Source organism: Heterocephalus glaber, unplaced genomic scaffold (genome assembly GCF_053883595.1).
Source record: "Heterocephalus glaber isolate CG9 unplaced genomic scaffold, H.glaber_assembly_v1.0 deba00001666, whole genome shotgun sequence".
Classification (NCBI taxonomy): domain Eukaryota; kingdom Metazoa; phylum Chordata; class Mammalia; order Rodentia; family Bathyergidae; genus Heterocephalus; species Heterocephalus glaber.
In genome coordinates this window covers 12071267-12091626 of record NW_028258406.1, presented here as the reverse complement: position 1 = coordinate 12091626, position 20360 = coordinate 12071267, and the positions used below count along the sequence as shown (strand labels likewise).

Below are 20360 nucleotides of genomic sequence, written 5' to 3'. Positions count from 1 at the left end.
AAAAGTACTTTTAAATTTCTGAAACAGCTGGACATGGCAGTATAAGCCTATAGTCCCAGCTACTCTGGAAGATTAAGCTGAAGGATCACTTCAACCTGGGAGTTCATGGCCAGCCTGAGCAAAATTAAAACTTTTTTTAAAATTTTTAATCTGAAATAAATGCATCAAACTTATATTTAAAGAATTTACTATACTAAATTACATCCTGGTAGTTTGAAAAGTCCTGGTACTCAAATGGCTCCAATGGAGGTCAGTGACTCCAAATGCACAAGTGGTAAATTAATCATTTCCTCAACAAGAATTAGGCTGAAGGTACAGCTCAGTGGTAGAGTGCCACACTGACATGCAAATACCCTAGGTTTAATCCTCAGTACTAGAAAAAAAAGCCTATCCAGCTTCAAAATATCTTCATAACAAAAAGCAGAGGGTAATCTTACCATCTATGTTCAGGTGGGGATAAAAGGGATCTACATAAAATGGAAACCGAATTCCTTTTAAGTTATTTAACCGTATCAAAAGTATAAATGTGTCTCAAGTGCCTAGTCAGAGCAAAATACTCAATACCCCAAAAAACCAAACCAGTTTACCAAAGGAGTATGTAATGTACTAACATGTTATGGGCTTTTTCAAAGGTCTATTCTTAAATGAAAAACAACTCTCTTTAATTAAAACCTTTGCTTATAAACATGTTTCCTTAGTAAGTAAAGCCTAAAAAATCCAATGTAAATGCAACACTGCACCCTGGAAACAGAAAGGAGCCCCAAGTCATTTGTAATGCTGGTTTCATATAACCTTTCACCACTTCCACCTTGATAGCAAACATACAACCTTAAGCTAAGTAAAAGCTTTCTAAATTTAGATACCTACAAATAAGGCATCTTAAGTTGTATGTAAAGGTTTAGTAAATTATTTCTTATGTCTCTTATCTTTAATAATGGGCTATCATGTTTAACTTGTCATCAAAATGGAAAGAAAGCTGTTACACCATATATTACTGTACTGAGAGTCAGAATTTCCAGTCTATATTTAGTTCACATTCAAATGGAAGCAAAGACGCAAACAAAGCTAAAAATAAAATGTTCTACAAAGATGAGATTTTTTTTTTACTGGACTGAAATTTAGCTTTATTTGGTCCCACAAATGCTGATCGTGTTTAGCAGCACCTGAACTTCATGCTGCTTTACAACCCTAACTATACACCATCTTCCATCTTCTCGAACAGAGCTCAGCCAACTACAGTTCACAGACCATGTCCACTGGCCATATCCACCTGGCACTAGATTTTTAGTCAACAAGCAAAGGGGGTTGTTAAAACCTGAAAATTCATAGCTTTATTGGAACACAGCCACCCTTATTCACATAAGTATTGTCTATGGCTGCCTTATACTACAATGGCAGAGTTGGGTAATTTTTTTTTTCTTTGTTAAAGTATAACTGACAAAAACTGTATTGTTTGTAGTATATGACATGATATTGTCATATGTATACACAGTGAAAGGATTAAATCAGGCTAATTAGCACATCTTTGTGAGTGATCTTTTTTCTAAGATCTCTCTTAGCACTTTTCAAGTATGTAACAAACTATTATTAACTATAGTGACCAGGCTATGTTACAGTAGTGCTTATTCTGTTGCTCAGAATAAGTTCAGAGCTTAATTCATCCTGACACTTTGTACCCTTTGACCTGCACATGCTTTCCTACCCCTTCTACAGTCCCCTCCTGGTAAACACCATTCTCAGAGTTGAGTGAATAAGACAGAGACCTTACAGGCCACAAAACTTAAAATATTTACTACCTGGGCCTTATAGAAGAAGTTGGCCTACTTCTGCCCCAAATGAATATTAATTATTATTTGAGGTATCTTCCTGCCTCATCACTGATGAAAATGTAAAAATTCCCACTTGTATTGAGTTTCTGAACCATAAAATTATTGGTACTACTTTATTATCATTTCTTAACACTATTCTGACAATGTTTCTATTACTTACCCTATTTAGATCATTATCCACTTCTAATGTTTCCATCTTGAACTACAGCTAAAAAGTTTTAAACAATATTTTCCGATTTATTCTGTTTAGTTTTAAATGCTGGATGTGAACAATCACGACCTCCTAATGTGCTGCCACCTACAATTTGAAAGGCACTGACTGAGCAAGTCCTCCCGGCCTACCAAGGGACTGTGGTGAAAAACAGTATTTTAATTGCATAAGCTGTATCTTACAAAGCAGAGAAAAGCACCAATCAGTATTTTCACATGTTGCTTTACCAAAAAGGCACACAAGTTTACTTACACATTCCTCATGTTAAAACCAACATACTAACCAGGCATGGTGGCACATGCCTATAATCCCAGCACCCTGGAAGGCTGAGGCTTGAGAATCACAAGTTTGAGCCCCCGCTCAGTGACTCATTGACTTCATGAGACCTTGTCTCAAAATTTAAAAATGAGAAAAGAGCTGGGGATGCAGCTCAATCCAAAGGCCCTGGGTCCAATCCTCAATGGCAAGGGGAGTGCATGAACAAGACATAGTAATTGAAGAATTAATCATTATTCTTTTCCTATTGGACTTAAAAAGAAGTCTTAATCCAATATTTGGATATGTTTTCCCTAAATTTAAAAACTCATTTATGACGGTTATAAATTAAGTTTAAGAATACACATAAATATGAAGAATAAAATTAGAACACAACACACCTAAACAGGAGGTATTTTTGACATGTGAAGTTTCATGACGTTGGCCAAGAGGACTCATGCCTGAAAGTCATTTCGATCATCCCCATTTATTCACCATTTGGTTTGACACTTGAGCAATTCTAGCCTGCAAGCAAACCAACTCTGACCATTCCTGCAAAATGAAAGATTGCTTGATTCATGAGTCAACAAAAAAGCATACAAAGCCTTCACATTCATGTTCAAAACCCAACTGGTCTGAGTTTGTATTAGCATTGTTTCAAAATATCTCATTCTCAGTACATACTTGTGAAATTCTCTACAACAGTATGTCTTAATAAAAAATCCACAAACTCAGAAACAATTAACAAAAGGGAGTACAGAGGAGGAAGAGTTGAGAAGAATGTTACTTCTCCTGTTTGGCTTTCCCACCTCAGCACCACTTTCACTTTTGTATGACATTTTGCCTTTAGGAAATAAAGGCAGCCAGTAAAATAACCTGGCGTTCAGCATCTGGGGACCTACATGAGACTACCTGAAATTCCAATCAGATGATACAGAGAAAGGAAAAAAGTGAAAAAGAGAAAAACAGCAAAGAGGACACCAAAACACACAAATCAGGGAGGGAAATGGAACATGGAACAAAAAGTAAACACTATGGGGATGTGACAAGGGCGCTAAGCAATACATGAGGATTTTATTAAGCCACACTAATTTTAAAGTCATATTGGTCCTATTCTTTACTTTAAAAAGCAACATACCCAAGGGGAGAGGAAGGGGAAGTAAAAGGAATTAAGATGTATTATGTACATGTACCAACTCCCCACCATGAATGTAATCATTATATATTGCAAACATGTAATAAAAATACATTTAAAAAATAAAATGAAAAGCACTATATCTACTACACTGCCCAAAAAAGGTGAGGTTAGTGTGCTGTCCTAGAACAATGCTTACTTCCAGAGAACTACACAAAACTTCTATATATGATCAAGTTTGACATAGTGATAGGGCAATTTCATGTAGCTCAGCATAATACAATGCAATATACCATCATTATTAAAACTGATATATATGCTATTAAAGAAATAATCCCCGTATTAAATCTCCAAGGAAGAAATAAGATTATAAAATGTTCCCTTAGTATTTTTAAAGCATAGATATCCATACCTATATATGTATTTTTTAAGTTTAAGTATAAATTATATTTCTTTAAAATACATATACATGTACAATGAATATATATTTTATATATCTGTATGTGTATTATATACTTTCATGTATCAATATGTATCATTAAATATATTTATACATATAAATAGGAATGTATATTGTTGACTTTTTTTTTGGTACCGGGGATCGAACTCAGGACCTTGTGCTTGTGAGGCAGGTGGCAGAACCACTGAGCTAAATTCCCAGCCCATAAACAGGAATGTATATTATATATACATACATATATAACACAAAGACATTTGTATCCACAGGAATTTTCTCGAAACACACCAAGTTACCAACGAGTGCCCCTGAGGGGAACACCAGAGGTCTGGGGTGAGAGGGAGCTTACTTTTCATTGTATACTCTCCACAACCGCGCACTCATACTATTTGAATATTTTATTATATGCAAGTATTATAGCCTCAAATAAGAAAAAGTGCAGATACTTTTCAAGTGCCACACATAATTTAATGGCCTTTTTAAATATTCAAATTATTTAACGCATTAACCCATACTTAAACAAAGAACTCTTCAAATAAGGTAGTTACTTAATTGGTGGCCTTTTCACCCCAAATGTAAACTGGCTAGCAAATAGCTTTATGTGTGTGCCAGGACTGAAGCCACAACTAGTAATCGCAATCTGTCAGACTCAGTGGTCCTTCCAGGCACCTTCAGGATACAAGAGCAAGAACTGCTAGTGTTGACTTAACAATGACTAGGCTTTGAGGTAGAGTTGGAGCCTACCTTTCTTTCAGGATCTTCCATCTTACACACCTATGATGGAGATCGTGAGAGTACCTGTTTTTTTCTAAGATTATTCCTTTAATGCTTATCTAGATTATAACTCAAGATTGGGAACCAACAGTCAAAATCAGGAGTCTTCATTCTACAAATTCTATGACTACCCTCATCTTATTCCTTGAGAAAATAAGAGACGTAACTAATTTCAGACATAACTAAGTTTATGACAGGTATAAACAATCTGGATTGTGAGATGTGAGACTGAGGTTCATTGGTCAGGTGTTCATATATGGAAATGTTGATAAACTTGTATTAACCCTTACACACAGGCAATGTAACACTGAATTTCTGATATTCAACACATCTTTTGAAATTCAAGCAACATTTCAATGATCAATAATTATCTGTAATCATGGCAAAATGTGTTATTTTAATTAGAAAGCCAAACAAAAAACTGCTCTTTACATCTAGTCTTTATAAACAAGCTGTACCCTAATCCACGAGTAACACCAAAATTAAGGTGTTTAATCTTAGCTATTACCATAATTCATAAAACCCACAAATGTTAGTGGTACTACCAACAAACTTGTTTGAATTTATTTACTTGATTCAACTTAGAGACATCTCTAAATTTTCTTTCAAACAGTAAAAATTCTAATTAACTTTGATATAAGTATGTATGCAGTCATACCCTTTTCTTATATGTATCATTTTATTTTTATTTATATGTTCTTGATACTTAATACATTCATCTTGTAGAATTGATACATATTATATCTTAATCATTTTTACTTCCCTTTCTCTTCCTCACATACCATTACACTTGACCTTAGCCAAAAGGCCAAGAAGCACTCTCACATACCATTTTTTAAAAATCTGCGATCTTATGCATTAACCTAGTTTCATAAACTTTTAAAAAATAGATTTTTATGGCGGGGATTTAGCTCAGCGGTTTCGCCGCCTGCTGCGCAAGCACAAGGACCTGAGTTCGATCCCCGGAACCAAAAATTAATAATAATAATAATAAAATAAAAAATAAAAAATAGATTTTAAATACAAAAACCACTGTTAGGAAAATCCCTATCTTGATTAACCTTAATCTTCTAAACATACATTAAATTTCAAATCCTTATTTTATTAATTACAAATGCTATACAACTTGTCTTTATTAAAAAGTTAAAGATACACATTTCATTAAAATGACTTCAGTGAAAACTATTGTTGATTCTCTAACAAAAGCATCTTAAAAGATCACGCGTATGCATCCACACATTTTAGAAAATTAGTAAGCAGCTAAGACAAATAGTAATCCACAGGCATATAATAAAAATTCTATTTCCATACAGGAGTCCATTGGCTTTAGGAAACCGATTCTCATGAAAATAGCTGCAGAATGAATTAACTTCTGCAAATGTTTTTAAAGTGACCACCCAACCTTGAAGATTTTATTGGTTCCCTTTTGAAATTCCTAAGATTTAAAACTAAGATGAACATTTGACTACACAAATAATTCTCTGCTATCCACAAGCATCTATTTAGTGTATATGAATGATCTGAGACTCAACTTTGAGAACACACAGGTCGACACAAGCTCCGTAAACAAGAATAACACAACATCCCAAGCTTCACACAATAAAGTAACTTTTTATTATTAAAAAACCACCACGCAGAGGGCGCTCAACAGCGAGCACCATTTACGAGCACCGTTTACGGCCGGCGTCGCCCCGCCCCGCGGCTTCAGCCTTCCAGACGGCAGCAGGAGGCAAAGAGCGGTCGGTCGGGGTCACCTCCTACCACCCGGTCAGACCAGGACAAACGGGCGGTAGCCTGCGGCCCACGGGAAGGGTAGGCGGCGAGCTCCGCAGCCTTGGCTGGTCGGCCTGCACACGCTACCGAACCAAGGCACTGCGGGGAGAGCACTACGGGGAGAGCACTCCTTCTAAGCTCCTAAGTGGAGCTCGTCAGGGCGCTTCCGCTTTTTCCCACGCTCCCACCCCGCCGGTGCTCCAGTCCCCTGCACCTCCGCCCGCCGAGCCCAGGGCAGCGAAGCACAACCTCCAACACTCAGAGCGCCGGCCGAGAACCGCGTCCGCAGCGCCCAGGCCCCGCCCCAGCCCCAGCCCCAGCCCCAGCCCCGCCTCCGGCCCCGGCCTCCAGGTTCCCGGGATCCCTCGGCACGCTTCCTGCGCTCCAGGCGCGGTCTTCCCACTTCCCCGCCTCACCTTGGTCCGGAGCTGGCCAGAGGTGGACACTTTGCGGATCAATTTCTGCGGCCCCTCTTGCTCCACTTCGCTGTCGGACGAATCTTCTCCCGGCCCTGCCGAGGCAGCGGCCGGGGTGACTGCCGAGCCGGCCCCAGAGGCCGCTCCTCCCGCGGCGCCCGAAGGGTGCTGCTGGCCGCTGGCCCCGGCCATCCTTTCCGACTCCTGCAGGGACACAGCACCGCCCGCCGGGGGCGGCGGGGGCGGTCAGCGGGTGGACTCTGTCCGACTAGGGCCCGGAACCCCGCGCCCCGCTGCCGCCGCCATCTTTCGCCCCTTGGGGGAGGGGTCGCGGGGCTCACGCCCTCCAGGCGGGGAGGCACTGAGCTCTTTGGCTCCGCTCCCTCCGGAATGGGGCCAAGGGATGGAGACCCTGCCTGCCGGGAAACCCTGCGCACCCAGTCTCGGGATGTGCCGGGAGAGGGGTCTTGACACGGACTACGAGAAGACAGGAGTGACACAGGGATCGGGGCAACTGGGCTACTCAGAATGGACTAGAGGGCGAGGGAGGGAAGAAACTATCCCTTCCTCGGTTTGGGGCAACAGGGGCAAGAACAGCGCCTCGGGAAGAAAGGGAACCTGCAGCTTCCTTCTGACTCCTATGGCGCACCTGCCACCTCCTGGACCCCAAATCTCCCCAGAGATACTTGGGCCTTGCTGCACGGTTCCAACTGAATAAAGTCCCCTCTGCTCCCCGAAGTGGACTGGCGCTAGTTTGTCTTACGGCCCAGAGCCCCACTACAGGGACCGTACCTCTCCAGGCTCTGCCTTGGACTTTGGAGCCTTTCAGCTCTCCAGACCGAGGTGTTTAGTTTTTGGCCCACCCCCAACCCCATCCGGTGCACACGGAAGAGAAGAGCATTTTCCGGGAGGTTCAGCTCCGCTCAGAACTTCGCCTTCAGAAAGAGCGATCTCCCTTTAGCTAACAGGAAACTGGGAAGGGCGTGGAGAGAGCACTGGAACAAGAGAGGACATGCAGCCCAAGACCACAGAATGTTAAATAACTGTCTGTCTAAGGTGAAGCGCTGGCTGAGACTGCCTGGAAGAAAACAATGCACCCGAACCCGAACCGTGTGAACACCAGTACCCTACACACACACACACACACACACACACACACACACACACACACACACACACACACACTGGAAGTTCTGAGACAGCCACTCCCTACTCGGAGTACAGCAGGAAGAAATGGGATCAACAGGCTGTAGCAACAACTCAGGACTTGTCCTTAGCCAGCTGGCTTTGAGGACATTTGGGAATAGCAGCCTTGCTGCGGGTAGTCTTTGCTAAACATCAAAGAGCCCCTGCAAGATGCGGGAGGACTGGGGAGAAGCTAGTCAAATGACAGATCCTCTTGTTATCCAAAAACTCCTAACTGATGTTAGCTATATTTTTAAATACAGTAAAAAAGTCCCTGCCACACTGGAATCTCTTTACCTGGATAAAACATTCAATCTCTTGTATTCAATCTCTTGCATTCAATCTCTCTCAACCTTGCCATACTCTCGTTTCCTATTTTTTCAGTTGACTTGACGTTTAAGTTTCTTCCACACCAAGATTCTGGGTTTTTTTTTCCTAGTTGCAACCTTATTTCCAAAAACAACTTGATTTCTATTTTAGAGCTGACAGTTCTAAGAAGTTTTAAGAAATAGTATGTAATCCTAATACTGCACATTACCTTGTAGATTAAATTCTTTAAAATGGAAATGTGCTGCTTAGTTTAAATCCTCCAAGACAGGAGATTGCTGCCATATTATACTAACACATGGACTTCGTCTCCAGCTTTGCTTGTCTTCTTTAGGAAAGTTAGACAAAATGAACTTTAAGTGTTCTTAGGGCCTATAAATATGTAATTCCGTATGTATAACGTGTTGGGGAGAAATCTTTTAAAAGAAAAATAACATCAAAATAAGGGCCCTTATCTATTTGGTCACCAAGAAGTCTATGAGTTGCTAATGGAAAAAAAGACACTAAGGTGTCTTTTGAAAGAATAAACTTAGTCCTTTCGCTTAAAGAAACAGAGGCACAAAATCAAGAACTGGGACCAAAGTCAAAATCATGTCATTACTTTTCTAATGTTCTACTTACTACACTATATGACAAAAATCAGTTTGTCAGTTATATATTTGTACTCCTATTTTATGATTTCAATTTTATGTGGCAACATTTCCCAGAATCCAGACAAGGAATGATGAAAGTGAAAGGCAACATCTAATGTCCGTGCCTATTTTGTGATACTAGCAAGAAGAGTATGGACTACATTTCTTATTCTTTGGTTCCAACACTGATTCCTTAAAGATCCTTTAAATCAGTTTCATATCCAGGAGCTGGACAATTAATACCTAAAAGTAAAATTATTCATTATTTATAAAGATTTTACCTCACCGGGTGTGGCAGCTCATGCCTGGGATCCCAGCACTCAGGAAGCTGAGTCTACAGGATCACCATGAGTTCAGGCCAGCCTGGGTAACATAGAGAGTCCAAGGACAGCCTGTACTACAAAGTGAGACCCTGTCTCAATAAAAAAATAAATAAATAAAAAATGAAAAGATTTAACCTTACAGCCAGCTCTGCTCTTCAGAGACTCCTGTAATAAGTTCTAAAATTCAGTTTGGGACTTTGAAAGCAAAACCAGTCTTAGCCTGCTTGTGCTAAATAAATGAGGGCTACTCTACAATTTTTCTAGTGCATAGAAAACTCAGGATTTAAATACCGTGTAGGCAAATGAGGGAATGCCTTCATTGACTTACTTCTCACAAAAGGCAGCTCAAGAAAAACCTGTGTCAGTATGGAATCTCTGATTTAAGGTACTTGACCTATTCTTGTTTGGTCTTAGCTGTAAACTCTGTTTCTGAAATGAATATCCAATCTGTATAATGAATATCTGCAATGTACTTCATTTCTCTTAAAAAGGTCTCAATATTTTCAACATTAATGTAGCTCAAAATGGCAAGTGAAACATTTCAAATATGTGATATATTACCTTATATATTTGATTTATAAGATTTCCTTGACTTTTTCCTTACTTGGTGTTGCCAGATTTTCAAAATATTTCTAATATGCCTCTTATATATTACTTTTATTATTGTTAATCCATTTGCAACATAACATATGACAGACACACTATTAAAAACTTGGACATAAGCCATGTAGACAACTGCATTCCGTATGAAATGGAACTAGATGAAGCTGCTCCTTAATTAGGTTTCAAATTAGTAAAGTTTCCTGTCCCGTTAAAAAAAATTATACGAACATGCATAAGTCACAGCCAATATGCTGATACCAGCTTTATGAACATTAGTATATCATTATCTAGAGATATTTTTGAACTGCTGTACATTCTTACTGATCACTATTCATAACAAAAAAGGATTAATATACATTTGCAACTTTTGAACCAGAATGTTCTATGGTTTTGCATTAGATATTATAGCACAAACATACAGAACATTACATTTTACACCCTGAAGATCACACTTTAAAAAGTCATATTGGGTCGGGGATTTAGCTCAGTGGTTTCCGCCGCCTGCTGCACAAGCGCAAGGACCCAAGTTCGATCCCCGGTACCAAAAAAAAAAAAAAAAAAAATAGTCATTAGGCCTGCAAATGTAGCTCAGTGTTAGTGTGCTTGACTAACATGTATAAAGCCCTGGGTTCAATCCCAAGTCTGGCCAAAAAAAAAAAATTCTACTCATATACTATCCTAATCAGTAAGAAAATATGCACTCAGGGTTAGGGTTAGGGTTGGGAGACCGCTTTCACTAAAACTTTAAAGCTATTTCCATAATAAACTATATGCTACATATTCAGAATTTAACATTCAAAACTAACCCTATTAAAATTCCCTTAGTTGTTACCTGAATGAAAAGAGTTTGAGATAGTTATGTAGTCAACTGCACACATATATAGTCATCCTTGTTCATGAGGCAAAAATGTTATATCAACCTCTGGTTTATATTTTGGCCATTTTTCATCTGAAACCTTTCCCTTCTCAATTTTACTTTAATTCTAGCATCCCTCCAGTAAGAACTATTTTGTAAATACCCTACATTTTTTACATTTTAGCTAGAATTCTACTATTTACTCCCTCACATCCAGGCTATTATTATAAATAAGGACTGTGTGGCCAAAAATCTTCCTACTCATCTACACCCACTACAGAAATACTTTTCAAGCCAAGGTGGTGGCACACACCTGTAATCCAAGCACTTAGGAGGCTGAGGCAAGAGGACCTGGAGTTGAAGGCCAGTCTGAGCTACCTAGTGAATTCAAGGCCAGCCTGGACTACATTGTGAGACCCTGTCTCAAAAATCCAAACAAGAGCCAGGGATTTAGCTCAGTGTCAATGCGTCTGCCTCCCAACCGCAAGGTCCTGAGTTCAATCCCTGGTACCAAAAAAAAAAAAAAAAAAAAAATCCAGACAAAATAATTTTTAAAAAATTAACTGATTAGAAATTTACATAATGTCTCTATTACATTTCAAAACCAGTGTTAAAGAAAATACCTAAATGCTAACATTTATCCTCTTTAGGCTCAATGCCTAGCCAGAGTAATGATAGGGCTAATAGATTACTTAAATGCTCCCATTTAAATAAATAAATTCATTTTACCCATAACACAAAGACTGTCAGGAAGTCCTAGTAACTTCTCTCAGCTCCAGAAGAGTGCATCTTAGACAAGAAGTACTGTTCTCTTTACAATTAGCCAGCATCATTTCCTAAAAGCTCATTTACTTTCTAAATAGCATAATCATACCCATTGTAGGGTCCATTCAAAAAAGAATGAGGAAGAATAATCTTTATATATGTATGCTCTTATATGCCATAAGGGATATTCCAACAGGATCTGTGTGATATTAATATCACTTATCCAATACTGGATATTCCTTTTTATAAATAAGTATTTTAATATGTAAGTACTAAATTGCTTATATTTGAATTTCAAAAGCAGATTTTACTAGAAGGTACAGTTTTGGAGATGGGGAAGGGGTAGGGAAAGATGGAGTAAAAATAAAGGGAGTTAATGGGGTTGAAAATAATCATGGTATGTTAAACGCATATTCCAATTTCCCAGCACCAACCTCACCATTAATACTAACATGTGCTAGTTAAAAAAAAAAAAAGTAATTTAGAAATGAAGTCCAACTGAAAGCAAGTATTCTTAACCTTAGGTCTTTGAGGGTCCACACATGGGTCTTTGGGAAATCTGTGATTCCCTTGAATTTGTGTCAAAGTGTATGTGTATCTGTGTACTGTATAAGATAGTGGTTCCAGAAGGTTATACTGGCTAGTAATGTCACAGCCATCTCAATTTGTGCCATTCCCAGAATGATAAAACTGGCAACAACACATTTCTCAGAACTTGTCCCATCATTAAGTGACACATGATTGTATATCATATAGGTGCATTTTTTAAGGGAAAAAAAGGTGTCCACAGCTTGGATCAGATTCTTAGAGGGATCACTGACCCAAACAAAGATCAAACACCTGATTTTGATGGATTTCTGTTTCTTCAAAAACATTTAAAATAAGCTGTTTCCCCTTGTTCCACAAGCCTACAATATTTAACATTTAAAAACTCTTTTTCCCTAAGGCTTTCTTCCTTTTTCTTGTACATGCCATTTTTTGAGTAATCTAGATAAATTGTCTTTCTTAAGAACTTAAATGAGAATTCCTTTCTTTAGTTCTTATATGTTGTGGTCATTACATGTATGACCATAGGGTTTCTAACTGCTATCCAACAGTACCAGGACATAATAAGTGTTGGATAAAAATATCTGCAGGCCAAATAAAAAGGTGTTTTCAGTTTTTAAAGAAAATAAATGTAACTTTTTAAAAAGCTATACATTTTGGATTAAGTCTCACAGTTCACTCATACATTTGTCTAGGTCCTAGTTTTAAAAGCTCCAGTGGTGATGCTGCTACAGAATATTTTCTGTGGAAAATAAATGAGTGGTTTTATTATCATCACTGTTAGAAATAAAGGAGGAATTTTTAATCTAATTTTCTGGGCACAGAGTAGTTTTGGCATCGGCACCCTAACGGAAAACACTACATATAACTGGGTATTTCCCACTGTGATTGTTGTTGGCTTGAAGTAGTCAGGTTCGGAAAGGACTTCATACAGGAAAGTTCAAAACAGGTCATTGGATTTAATTCTCAACGATCCTTGATTTAAAAGTCAAAATTGAATTGTATTTTTAATTTCAAGAATAACTTACTCCCCAGTGATAATCACAATTGAAGCAGTATGAGCAGATGGGCGACCTAACAACATGTTCAAATTCACAAAAGCAAAGACAGCTGCAGATGCAGATGGATGAGAGTTGAAGGACACTTCTGAAAGATCAGGAAACAGGAGGCAGAGAAACCTACTCTGGGCAAAGGAGTTGCAAGTATACATATTAGAAAAGAAAAAGAACTAACCCTGGCACTTGACCTAGAAGCTCTCAACAGGGTGAGGCCGGCCTCAGCAAACTCTCGGAGTTCCTGAGAAAAACAGTATCCGAACTCCTAGCGCACAACACGGATGAGGCCAGAAATTTCGGACGGGGCTTTTCAGACCGGTTCAGAATTCCAATCGACACGGCGCAGCAATCATCCAGGCAGGGCACGGAGAGCCAAAATTTGAGGCCAGGGAAAAGGTGTCCACAATGAAAGACAACGGTCTGCGTAAGACGAGGATTCCTGGACAGAATCCCTGAAGGGATGCGAGATGGTTCTGAGTTGAAGTAAGTTGAAAAGAGCTTGGGGAAACCATTCAAAGACCCTCCGTCGCCTCTTCCTTATCCTCACACACGACACTCACACCCACTACTCTTGATCCCTAAAATGGCTCAACCTCCGCGTTGCGTGTGCGGCAAAATCCCGAGAGAAGGCGAAGTTAGCTTCTAGCTCCATCCTGGGCAAAACCCCAGGACCCCTTGAAAAGCCCGGGGCTGTGACCAAGAACCGGAGTCGGAGGCGTGGCTCGGGCAGCACTCAGCCCTCAGCTCCCTCCGGCGACGGTCCGGGAACCTGCGCGCCCAGGTGACTGCAGGGCGCGGTCTCGGGAGGGAACACCCGTCCCCGCCCAGCCCGGCACGCTGACCGCACCGCCGGGGCTTCTCCTCTCCCCTGCCTAGCCTGCACGCTCGGAAATCAAGTGAAAAGTTACGAAGTCAACGGGACGCGGAAATGGTCCTCTGAGGACCTCGGGCACAGACCCAGCCGACCGGACAAAGGCGCTCCGGGCGGCGCTCGAGGAGGAGCAGGAGTGGTGGAGGAAGCGCTGCCCCGGCTGGGAAGCAGCTGGGGACTTCATCCCGGGCTATTTCCTGAACAGAACCTGGCCTGGGCGGGGGAGCACAGAGCGGGAGGGGTGGGCGCGGGCACGGTACCCACCGGTTCCTCCCAGGCAGGGCTGCGGGCGCCGGGAGCGGGGCGCACGTGCTGCGGCTCCATCGCGCCGGCCCGCGCCCGCCACCGCCCGGGAGCGCCGACCCGGGACCCTGCCGCCGCCGCCGCCTCCGCTGGGGCCGCTGGATGCGCTTCCCCCGCCGCGGTCCCTCTCGGCCGCCGCCGCCCGGCTCCGGCCCGGGGCAGCCACCGGCCTTCCCGAGGTCTCCGGCTTCCGCCGCGCCGCGCTCTCCGCCCCCGCGCCGGTCCTTTCTTCCTTGGCCGCCGCCTCCTCCTCCTCCTCCGCCTCCTCCTCCGCCTCCTCCTCCTCTCCTCCTCCTGGGTCCCGCTCCCTCGCGCCGCTCCGAGCGCTCCGCTCGCCCGCCGCCGCCACCTCCCACGGCCGCAGAGTCCGCCCCTCGCCCCTTCCTCCGCCCCCGGCTCCCTCCCCTTTTCCTCCCAGCTTCCCGCCGCCCCCTCCTCCTGGCGGGCGGCCCTGGACGCACGTGACCCCGCTGTCAGGCCTTATAAGGCGCGGAACCGAAAGCGGTGGCCGGTGGTCACGGGCACCGGGCAGCAGCGAGGAGAGGAGCGGCCTCCCCGGGGGGCCCCGGCGCGCGTGTCCCCCAGGTCGCCTCCCGCGACCCTCTCCCTCCCGGGCCGACAGCCCGCGCCCGCCCCGGTCCAAAGCTGGCTCCGGGCGCCTCCCCGCCTCTGGGTGCTGAGGCTTGGATAGAAGCGCACTGGAGAGTAACCGGCTTCGCACCCCAGCACCGCTTCACAGCAAGCTGAGTCAGGGATGGTTTCTTTGTGATGTTACGTCTGCAAAGAGAGGTTGAGCTTGAGGGAATACTGCTTTTATTCATTTTTAATGGCTAACGGTTTTGTGGAAAGAAAACTGGCTTGGGAGCCAATCCGCTGTCCAGTTTTAGACTAAGTTCAAATTGGGGGCAGAGGCTGCCTCCCCGTGACAGCTCACTAAGTGTCAAGTCACCTCCCCGCCTTTGGAAAAAATATGTAACAAATAGCGTTTCAGATCATTTTGGCATTGAAGATTGTTTCCATCAAGTTCCAACTTAACAGTGACTGACTGCACAGGTTATCTCTTGTCTTAGACTTTCAGAACGCTGTCAACATTTTTTCATGGCCCTTTACCATGCCAGTTGTCTTCATATGTTGTTTTTATTTTAGTTTATTAGTCGTGTGTGTAGTACATGTTTACAGTCCTTGTGGGAAGTTGGTTCATGTACATAACATTCTAGTTCCTTTGTTCATCCCGTTTCCTTTCCCTCCCTTCTCCCTCCCCATCTCTTGATCCCCTTCCTGTTCTTTTTGTTTTGTATGTCTTTGCAGTACATAATGTTTACGTTCCTTGTGTGAAGTTGGTACATGTATATAACACATCCCATTTTTTGTAAACCAAAACATCAAAAATGCTTAATCCAGCCTGGCCCCACATCATTCTTCAGAACCCTGCAAACCCATTTCCAAGTCTACCGTTCCACTAACACAACACTGACAAAGGGCACCTCACAGTTGTCAGGTTTCCCTAAACCACTGGTTGTTCCCCAGTTCTCTTACTTGACCTGTCTGCAACATTTGTCATTGTTGACTAGATTTTTATTCTTGAATCTATTCTTTCTGTTGGCTTCTCGAGACTTGGGTCTCCATGTTTCCTGGCCTCTTCTTGTCTAGCTGTCTCTTACATGCTGGGGTCTGTCGTTGGTCTGTTTCCAACTTGGGGTGTGGAGTTTGAGTGGTCTATCTACCTTCCTCTTCTTGATTCCAGCTGCCAACCACGGGCTGATAATCCACAAATTTCCATCCCTGACTCAGATCTCCAGTTGTTCTGTAAGGCCAACTTCTCACCAGAAATCTCCACCCAGATGTCCCCTACTCCTTAAACTCAACTTGACTAAAACAGAAGTTAGCTTACCTGACAGCTGCCTTTTCTCTGTAGTCTCATTCTCAGTAAATGTCACCACAATTTGCTTAGACATGGAAAGGATGAAGCTTGTTCCAAGCTCTTCCCTTTCCTCCCATTGGTTCCCCCTGTCCATGGTTCCTGTCACTTTCCATTTCACTGCTCTTGCCTAGTTTCAGGTCCCTTGTTTCAAACCACCTAAACTTTTCCTATTATTCTCTCTGCCTCTGAGCTGGTTGTACTTCCAGCACTGATATCTCTCACACTTTGACCAAATTTTGTCTGCAGTGTAAATCCCAATACAGTAGCCAGTGCCATTTCTCCAGTCTCATCAAACACTCCAAAGTTCCATGCATGCAGTTCCCTTTCAGGCCACTTATTTTTATGCTGGGCCCTCTCATGGAATGTCCTTCCTCTTGCTTAGCCTTTCCAAACACCTGCTCATTTTTCACAACTCAACCCAAGAGTCACCTCCTTATGAAATCATCCCTGGCCTTGCTGGTTAAAACTAGAAGGCCATTCTCTTTACACTAAGTGACTGAATATCTTCTCTCCCCCCACCCATCATAATGACTTAGAAGATGTTATTGCAGTCAATTTTTACATGTAATCTCCCTGACAAATATTAGAACCAATTTACCCTTTTGTTCTTCCTAGTTTCCAGTAGAGCTCCTAACACATAGTACATGCTCAGTAAATGTTTGCTGAAAGAATTAAGTATGTATTACAGTTCAAGATATACTTTTATGGCTCTAGAAAATTAGTGTCCTACCCAGTATGTCATTTCATTCTAATATTCTGAAAAGAAAAAAAAAAAGGATGTTATCCTGGTCCTTACAGGAAGCTAGAGAAAAATAAAGCAAGTTGGGTGTGGTGGCTCACACCTGTAAGCCCAGCATTCTAGGAGGCAGAGGCAGGAGAATCTCAATTATGATGTCTTCATTCTGGACAATTTAGTGACTTAGTGATATCCTGACTCAAAATAAAAATTTGTAAAAAGCTGGGGACTTAGCTCAGGGTCAATCCCTCAGAGACAGAGGGAAGTGGGGAGAAATTTGCCTAAACTTTTGATGGATAAATCATAGAACTGGAACTATAGCCCAGTTTGCCTAATTAAATTAATTGCATATTTGCCTGTTTCTTTATGGTTCCCTCAAATCCATATGGTCAAATCCTTACCCTCCTTTGGAAGGTGATTAAGTCATGGGGGCAGAGTCCTCATGAGTGGGATTAGTGCCTTATAAGAGGTTAAAGAGAGATCCCATCTCCTTCTGCTATGTGATTCGGAGAAAGAATAAGCCAGTCTTTGAAGAAGCAGGCCATCACTAGACACCAAATCTGCCCAAGTCTTGTCTTGGAATTAATTCCCAGCCTCCAGAACTGACAGCAGTACATTTTTGTTGCTAATAGACCAGCTGATCTGTGATAATTTGTTACAGCAGCCAGAACAGACTACTTACCTATCATTTTTCCACCTTAAATTCTGTTTCATAGGTTATAATAGCTTTCTTTATGTTAGTAGTTGCCCAGTGTGACTCTTTATTTTCAACCATTCTGAGTCATTTTTTTAAGAGTGTCTTGTAAATAACAGTTCAGTTTTTATATTATCAACCCGTTCTGAGTCTGCCTTTTAGTAATCTTTTGAAATCTGTTGTAATTTATCATATAGATTAATCAGGGTACAACAGTGATGTAAGAAAGAGATCTTTTCCCCTGCTTCCCCCCACAACATTTCTTTCTCATGGAGTAGTGCCAGATGCATGGTGCAGGTTTGCTGAGGCAGCTCCTTCATTCTGTATTGCCATCCCATCTCTGAGGATCTTGCATATCCACATGGTAGGAATGCCTTAGGGAGCTACAGCTTAAGGAAGGAAGAAGGGTACATAATGAACCAATCCAAGATTTTAAGGCCAGAAGTGACATGTTATCTGTTTGTATACCGCTGACCAGAACTTAATCACATGACTGAACTTAGCAGCAAAGAGGGAGCAGAAAATGAGACCACCACTACCTAGGCAGCCACAGCTATCCCAACCACAGCTCTATTACTGTTGAAGACAGAACCAGTTTTGGTAAAACCCAGTGTCACATTATGATTGCTATCTTGATTTATTAAAACTTTCTCATTTTGTATTTATTATTTAACTTTCTTTGCTTCTTTTTTCTCCTTTCTTGCCTTCTAGTTTATTGATTGAATATTCCTTAGTTTCTTCCCTTTTTCCCAATACTTCCACCAAATTGAAATTTATACACTCTAATTCAATTATTAGTGATTGCCCTTAAACTATTAATGTTTACACCTAATATCCAAAGTTAATCACTCTACCTCTTATCAATTTAATCTTAAACATACAAAAACTAAATAAGACACTTCAAGTTTCCTTCCTAGAAAACTATATTATTCTCTTGCATTTTTAGTCCTCTACTTTCATTGATACACACACACACACACACACACACGTACATATATTTTCAGTGTTAGGTGGACCTTGCTCATGCTCGCCACATAAGCTATACCTCAGCACCCCTGTTATTTTAAAAATTCTCTATTAGTATTGAAATTGTTACTACTTTCATAGTTATCTGATTAAATTTATCATCATATTTTACCAGTGTTTTTCCTTACTGTTTCCCTTTTATATCCCCTTCTTTCTTTTTGGGCTGAATTTCTATCTTACTAAAATATATTCCTTTGAATTTCTTAACCAAAATTTTCTATGTCTCTGTATATCATTCTCATTCTGCTTTCTCTCATAGACTAGAATTATAATTTAATTGGTTATGGAATTCTAAGTTGGCAGACATCAACACTTTGAAGTGACTATTTTATTACCTTTTGGCCTTTACTGCTGGTAATTAAAAGTCAACAGTCATTCTCATTATTATTGCATAGAAATGTTTCTTTCTAGTAAATGTTAATATAGTCTTTTTTCAGTTGATGTTTACATTATTGCTTTGTGTCTAGGTGTGTTTTGGTTTTGGATAGCTTCAGGATTTGACAGATTGATTGATTCATTTTGAGACAGAGTCTTTCTACATAGCTGAGTCTGGTCTTGAACTTACTGTGTAGCCCAAGCTGGCCTCAAACTCATGCCAATCTTCCTGACTCTACCTCTAGAGTTCTGGGATTACAGGTATAGGTCATCCCACCCAGTTTAGGATTTGACATAATTTTAACACAAGGACCCAAATCCTTGTTTAATTCTGGAAAATTTTTATTCAAATGTTACTTCTCCACACTTGTGCTCCATGTATTTTCCTATAGTTTATATTTCTAGGACTCCTATTAGATATAATTTGGAGATTTTCATCTTATCCTCCAAGTCTTAATTTTTCTTTCATATTATTCATCTTTTTATTTTTCTTTGTTGGTCTTGGGTAATTTAAACAGATCTACCACCTAATTCCCTAATTCTCTTTGCAGCTGTATTTAGTCTATTTTTTATGTTCATTAAGGTTCTGTTTTCATTGCTAGAATTTTCTTTTCCTTCATTTTAAAATGTATCCATTCTTACAAGGTCAACACTCAAAAAACAATAGCCTTCTTGTACACAAATAACAGACTCACTGAGAGAGAAATTAGGGAAACAATTCCTTTTACAATAGCATCCAAAAAAATGAAATATCTAGGAATCAATCTAACAAAGGAAGCAAAAGACCTCTACACTGAAAACTACAGCAGCACTCTGAAAAAAGAGATTGAAGAGGATACAAGAAAATGGAAAGACATCCCTTGCTCCTGGGTAGGAAGAACCAATATAGTGAAAATGGCCATACTTCCAAAACTACTATATAGATTCAATGCAATGCCAATTGAAATTCCAACAATATACTTCACAGAACTAGAGAAAACAATCCAAAAATTCATTTGGAACCAGAAGAGACCTAGAATAGCTAAAGCAATTCTAAGCAACAGAGACATGGCTGGGGGTATCACAATCTCCAACTTGAAACTATACTACAAATCTACTGTGATAAAATCAGCATGGTACTGGCAAAGGAACAGACCTGAGGATCAGTGGAATAGATTAGAAGATGCAGAAACAACTCCAGACATATTCAGCCACCTCATCTTTGACAAAGGAGCCAACCACCATCATTGGAGGAAAAATAGCCTATTTAATAAGTGGTGTTGGAAAAACTGGATTTCAACCTGCCAAAGATT

At 41.1% G+C, this 20360-nt stretch overlaps 1 protein-coding gene across 11 annotated transcripts in view; it reads right to left on the bottom strand.

Annotated features, from left to right (window-relative positions):
• The window catches only part of Dgkh (diacylglycerol kinase eta), a 213378-nt gene extending 198926 nt beyond the window's left edge, over window positions 1–14452 (bottom strand). For 6 of the 11 annotated variants that reach the window (XR_015445840.1, XR_015445841.1, XM_087197313.1 and 3 more), the window contains exons 1-2: window positions 14278–14452; window positions 6851–7054 (exon numbers count right to left, since the gene is read on the bottom strand). Coding sequence is in view for 5 of the 11 variants with exons in the window: in XM_087197313.1 (XP_087053439.1) it covers window positions 6851–7054; window positions 14278–14337 (264 nt within the window). In the remaining 6 variants the exon portion in view is untranslated. The remainder of the gene's footprint in view (window positions 1–6850; window positions 7055–14277) is intronic. The other 5 variants (XR_015445844.1, XR_015445843.1, XR_015445845.1 and 2 more) reach the window with 1 other exon arrangement.
• Between the last annotated feature and the right edge of the window lie 5908 nt (window positions 14453–20360).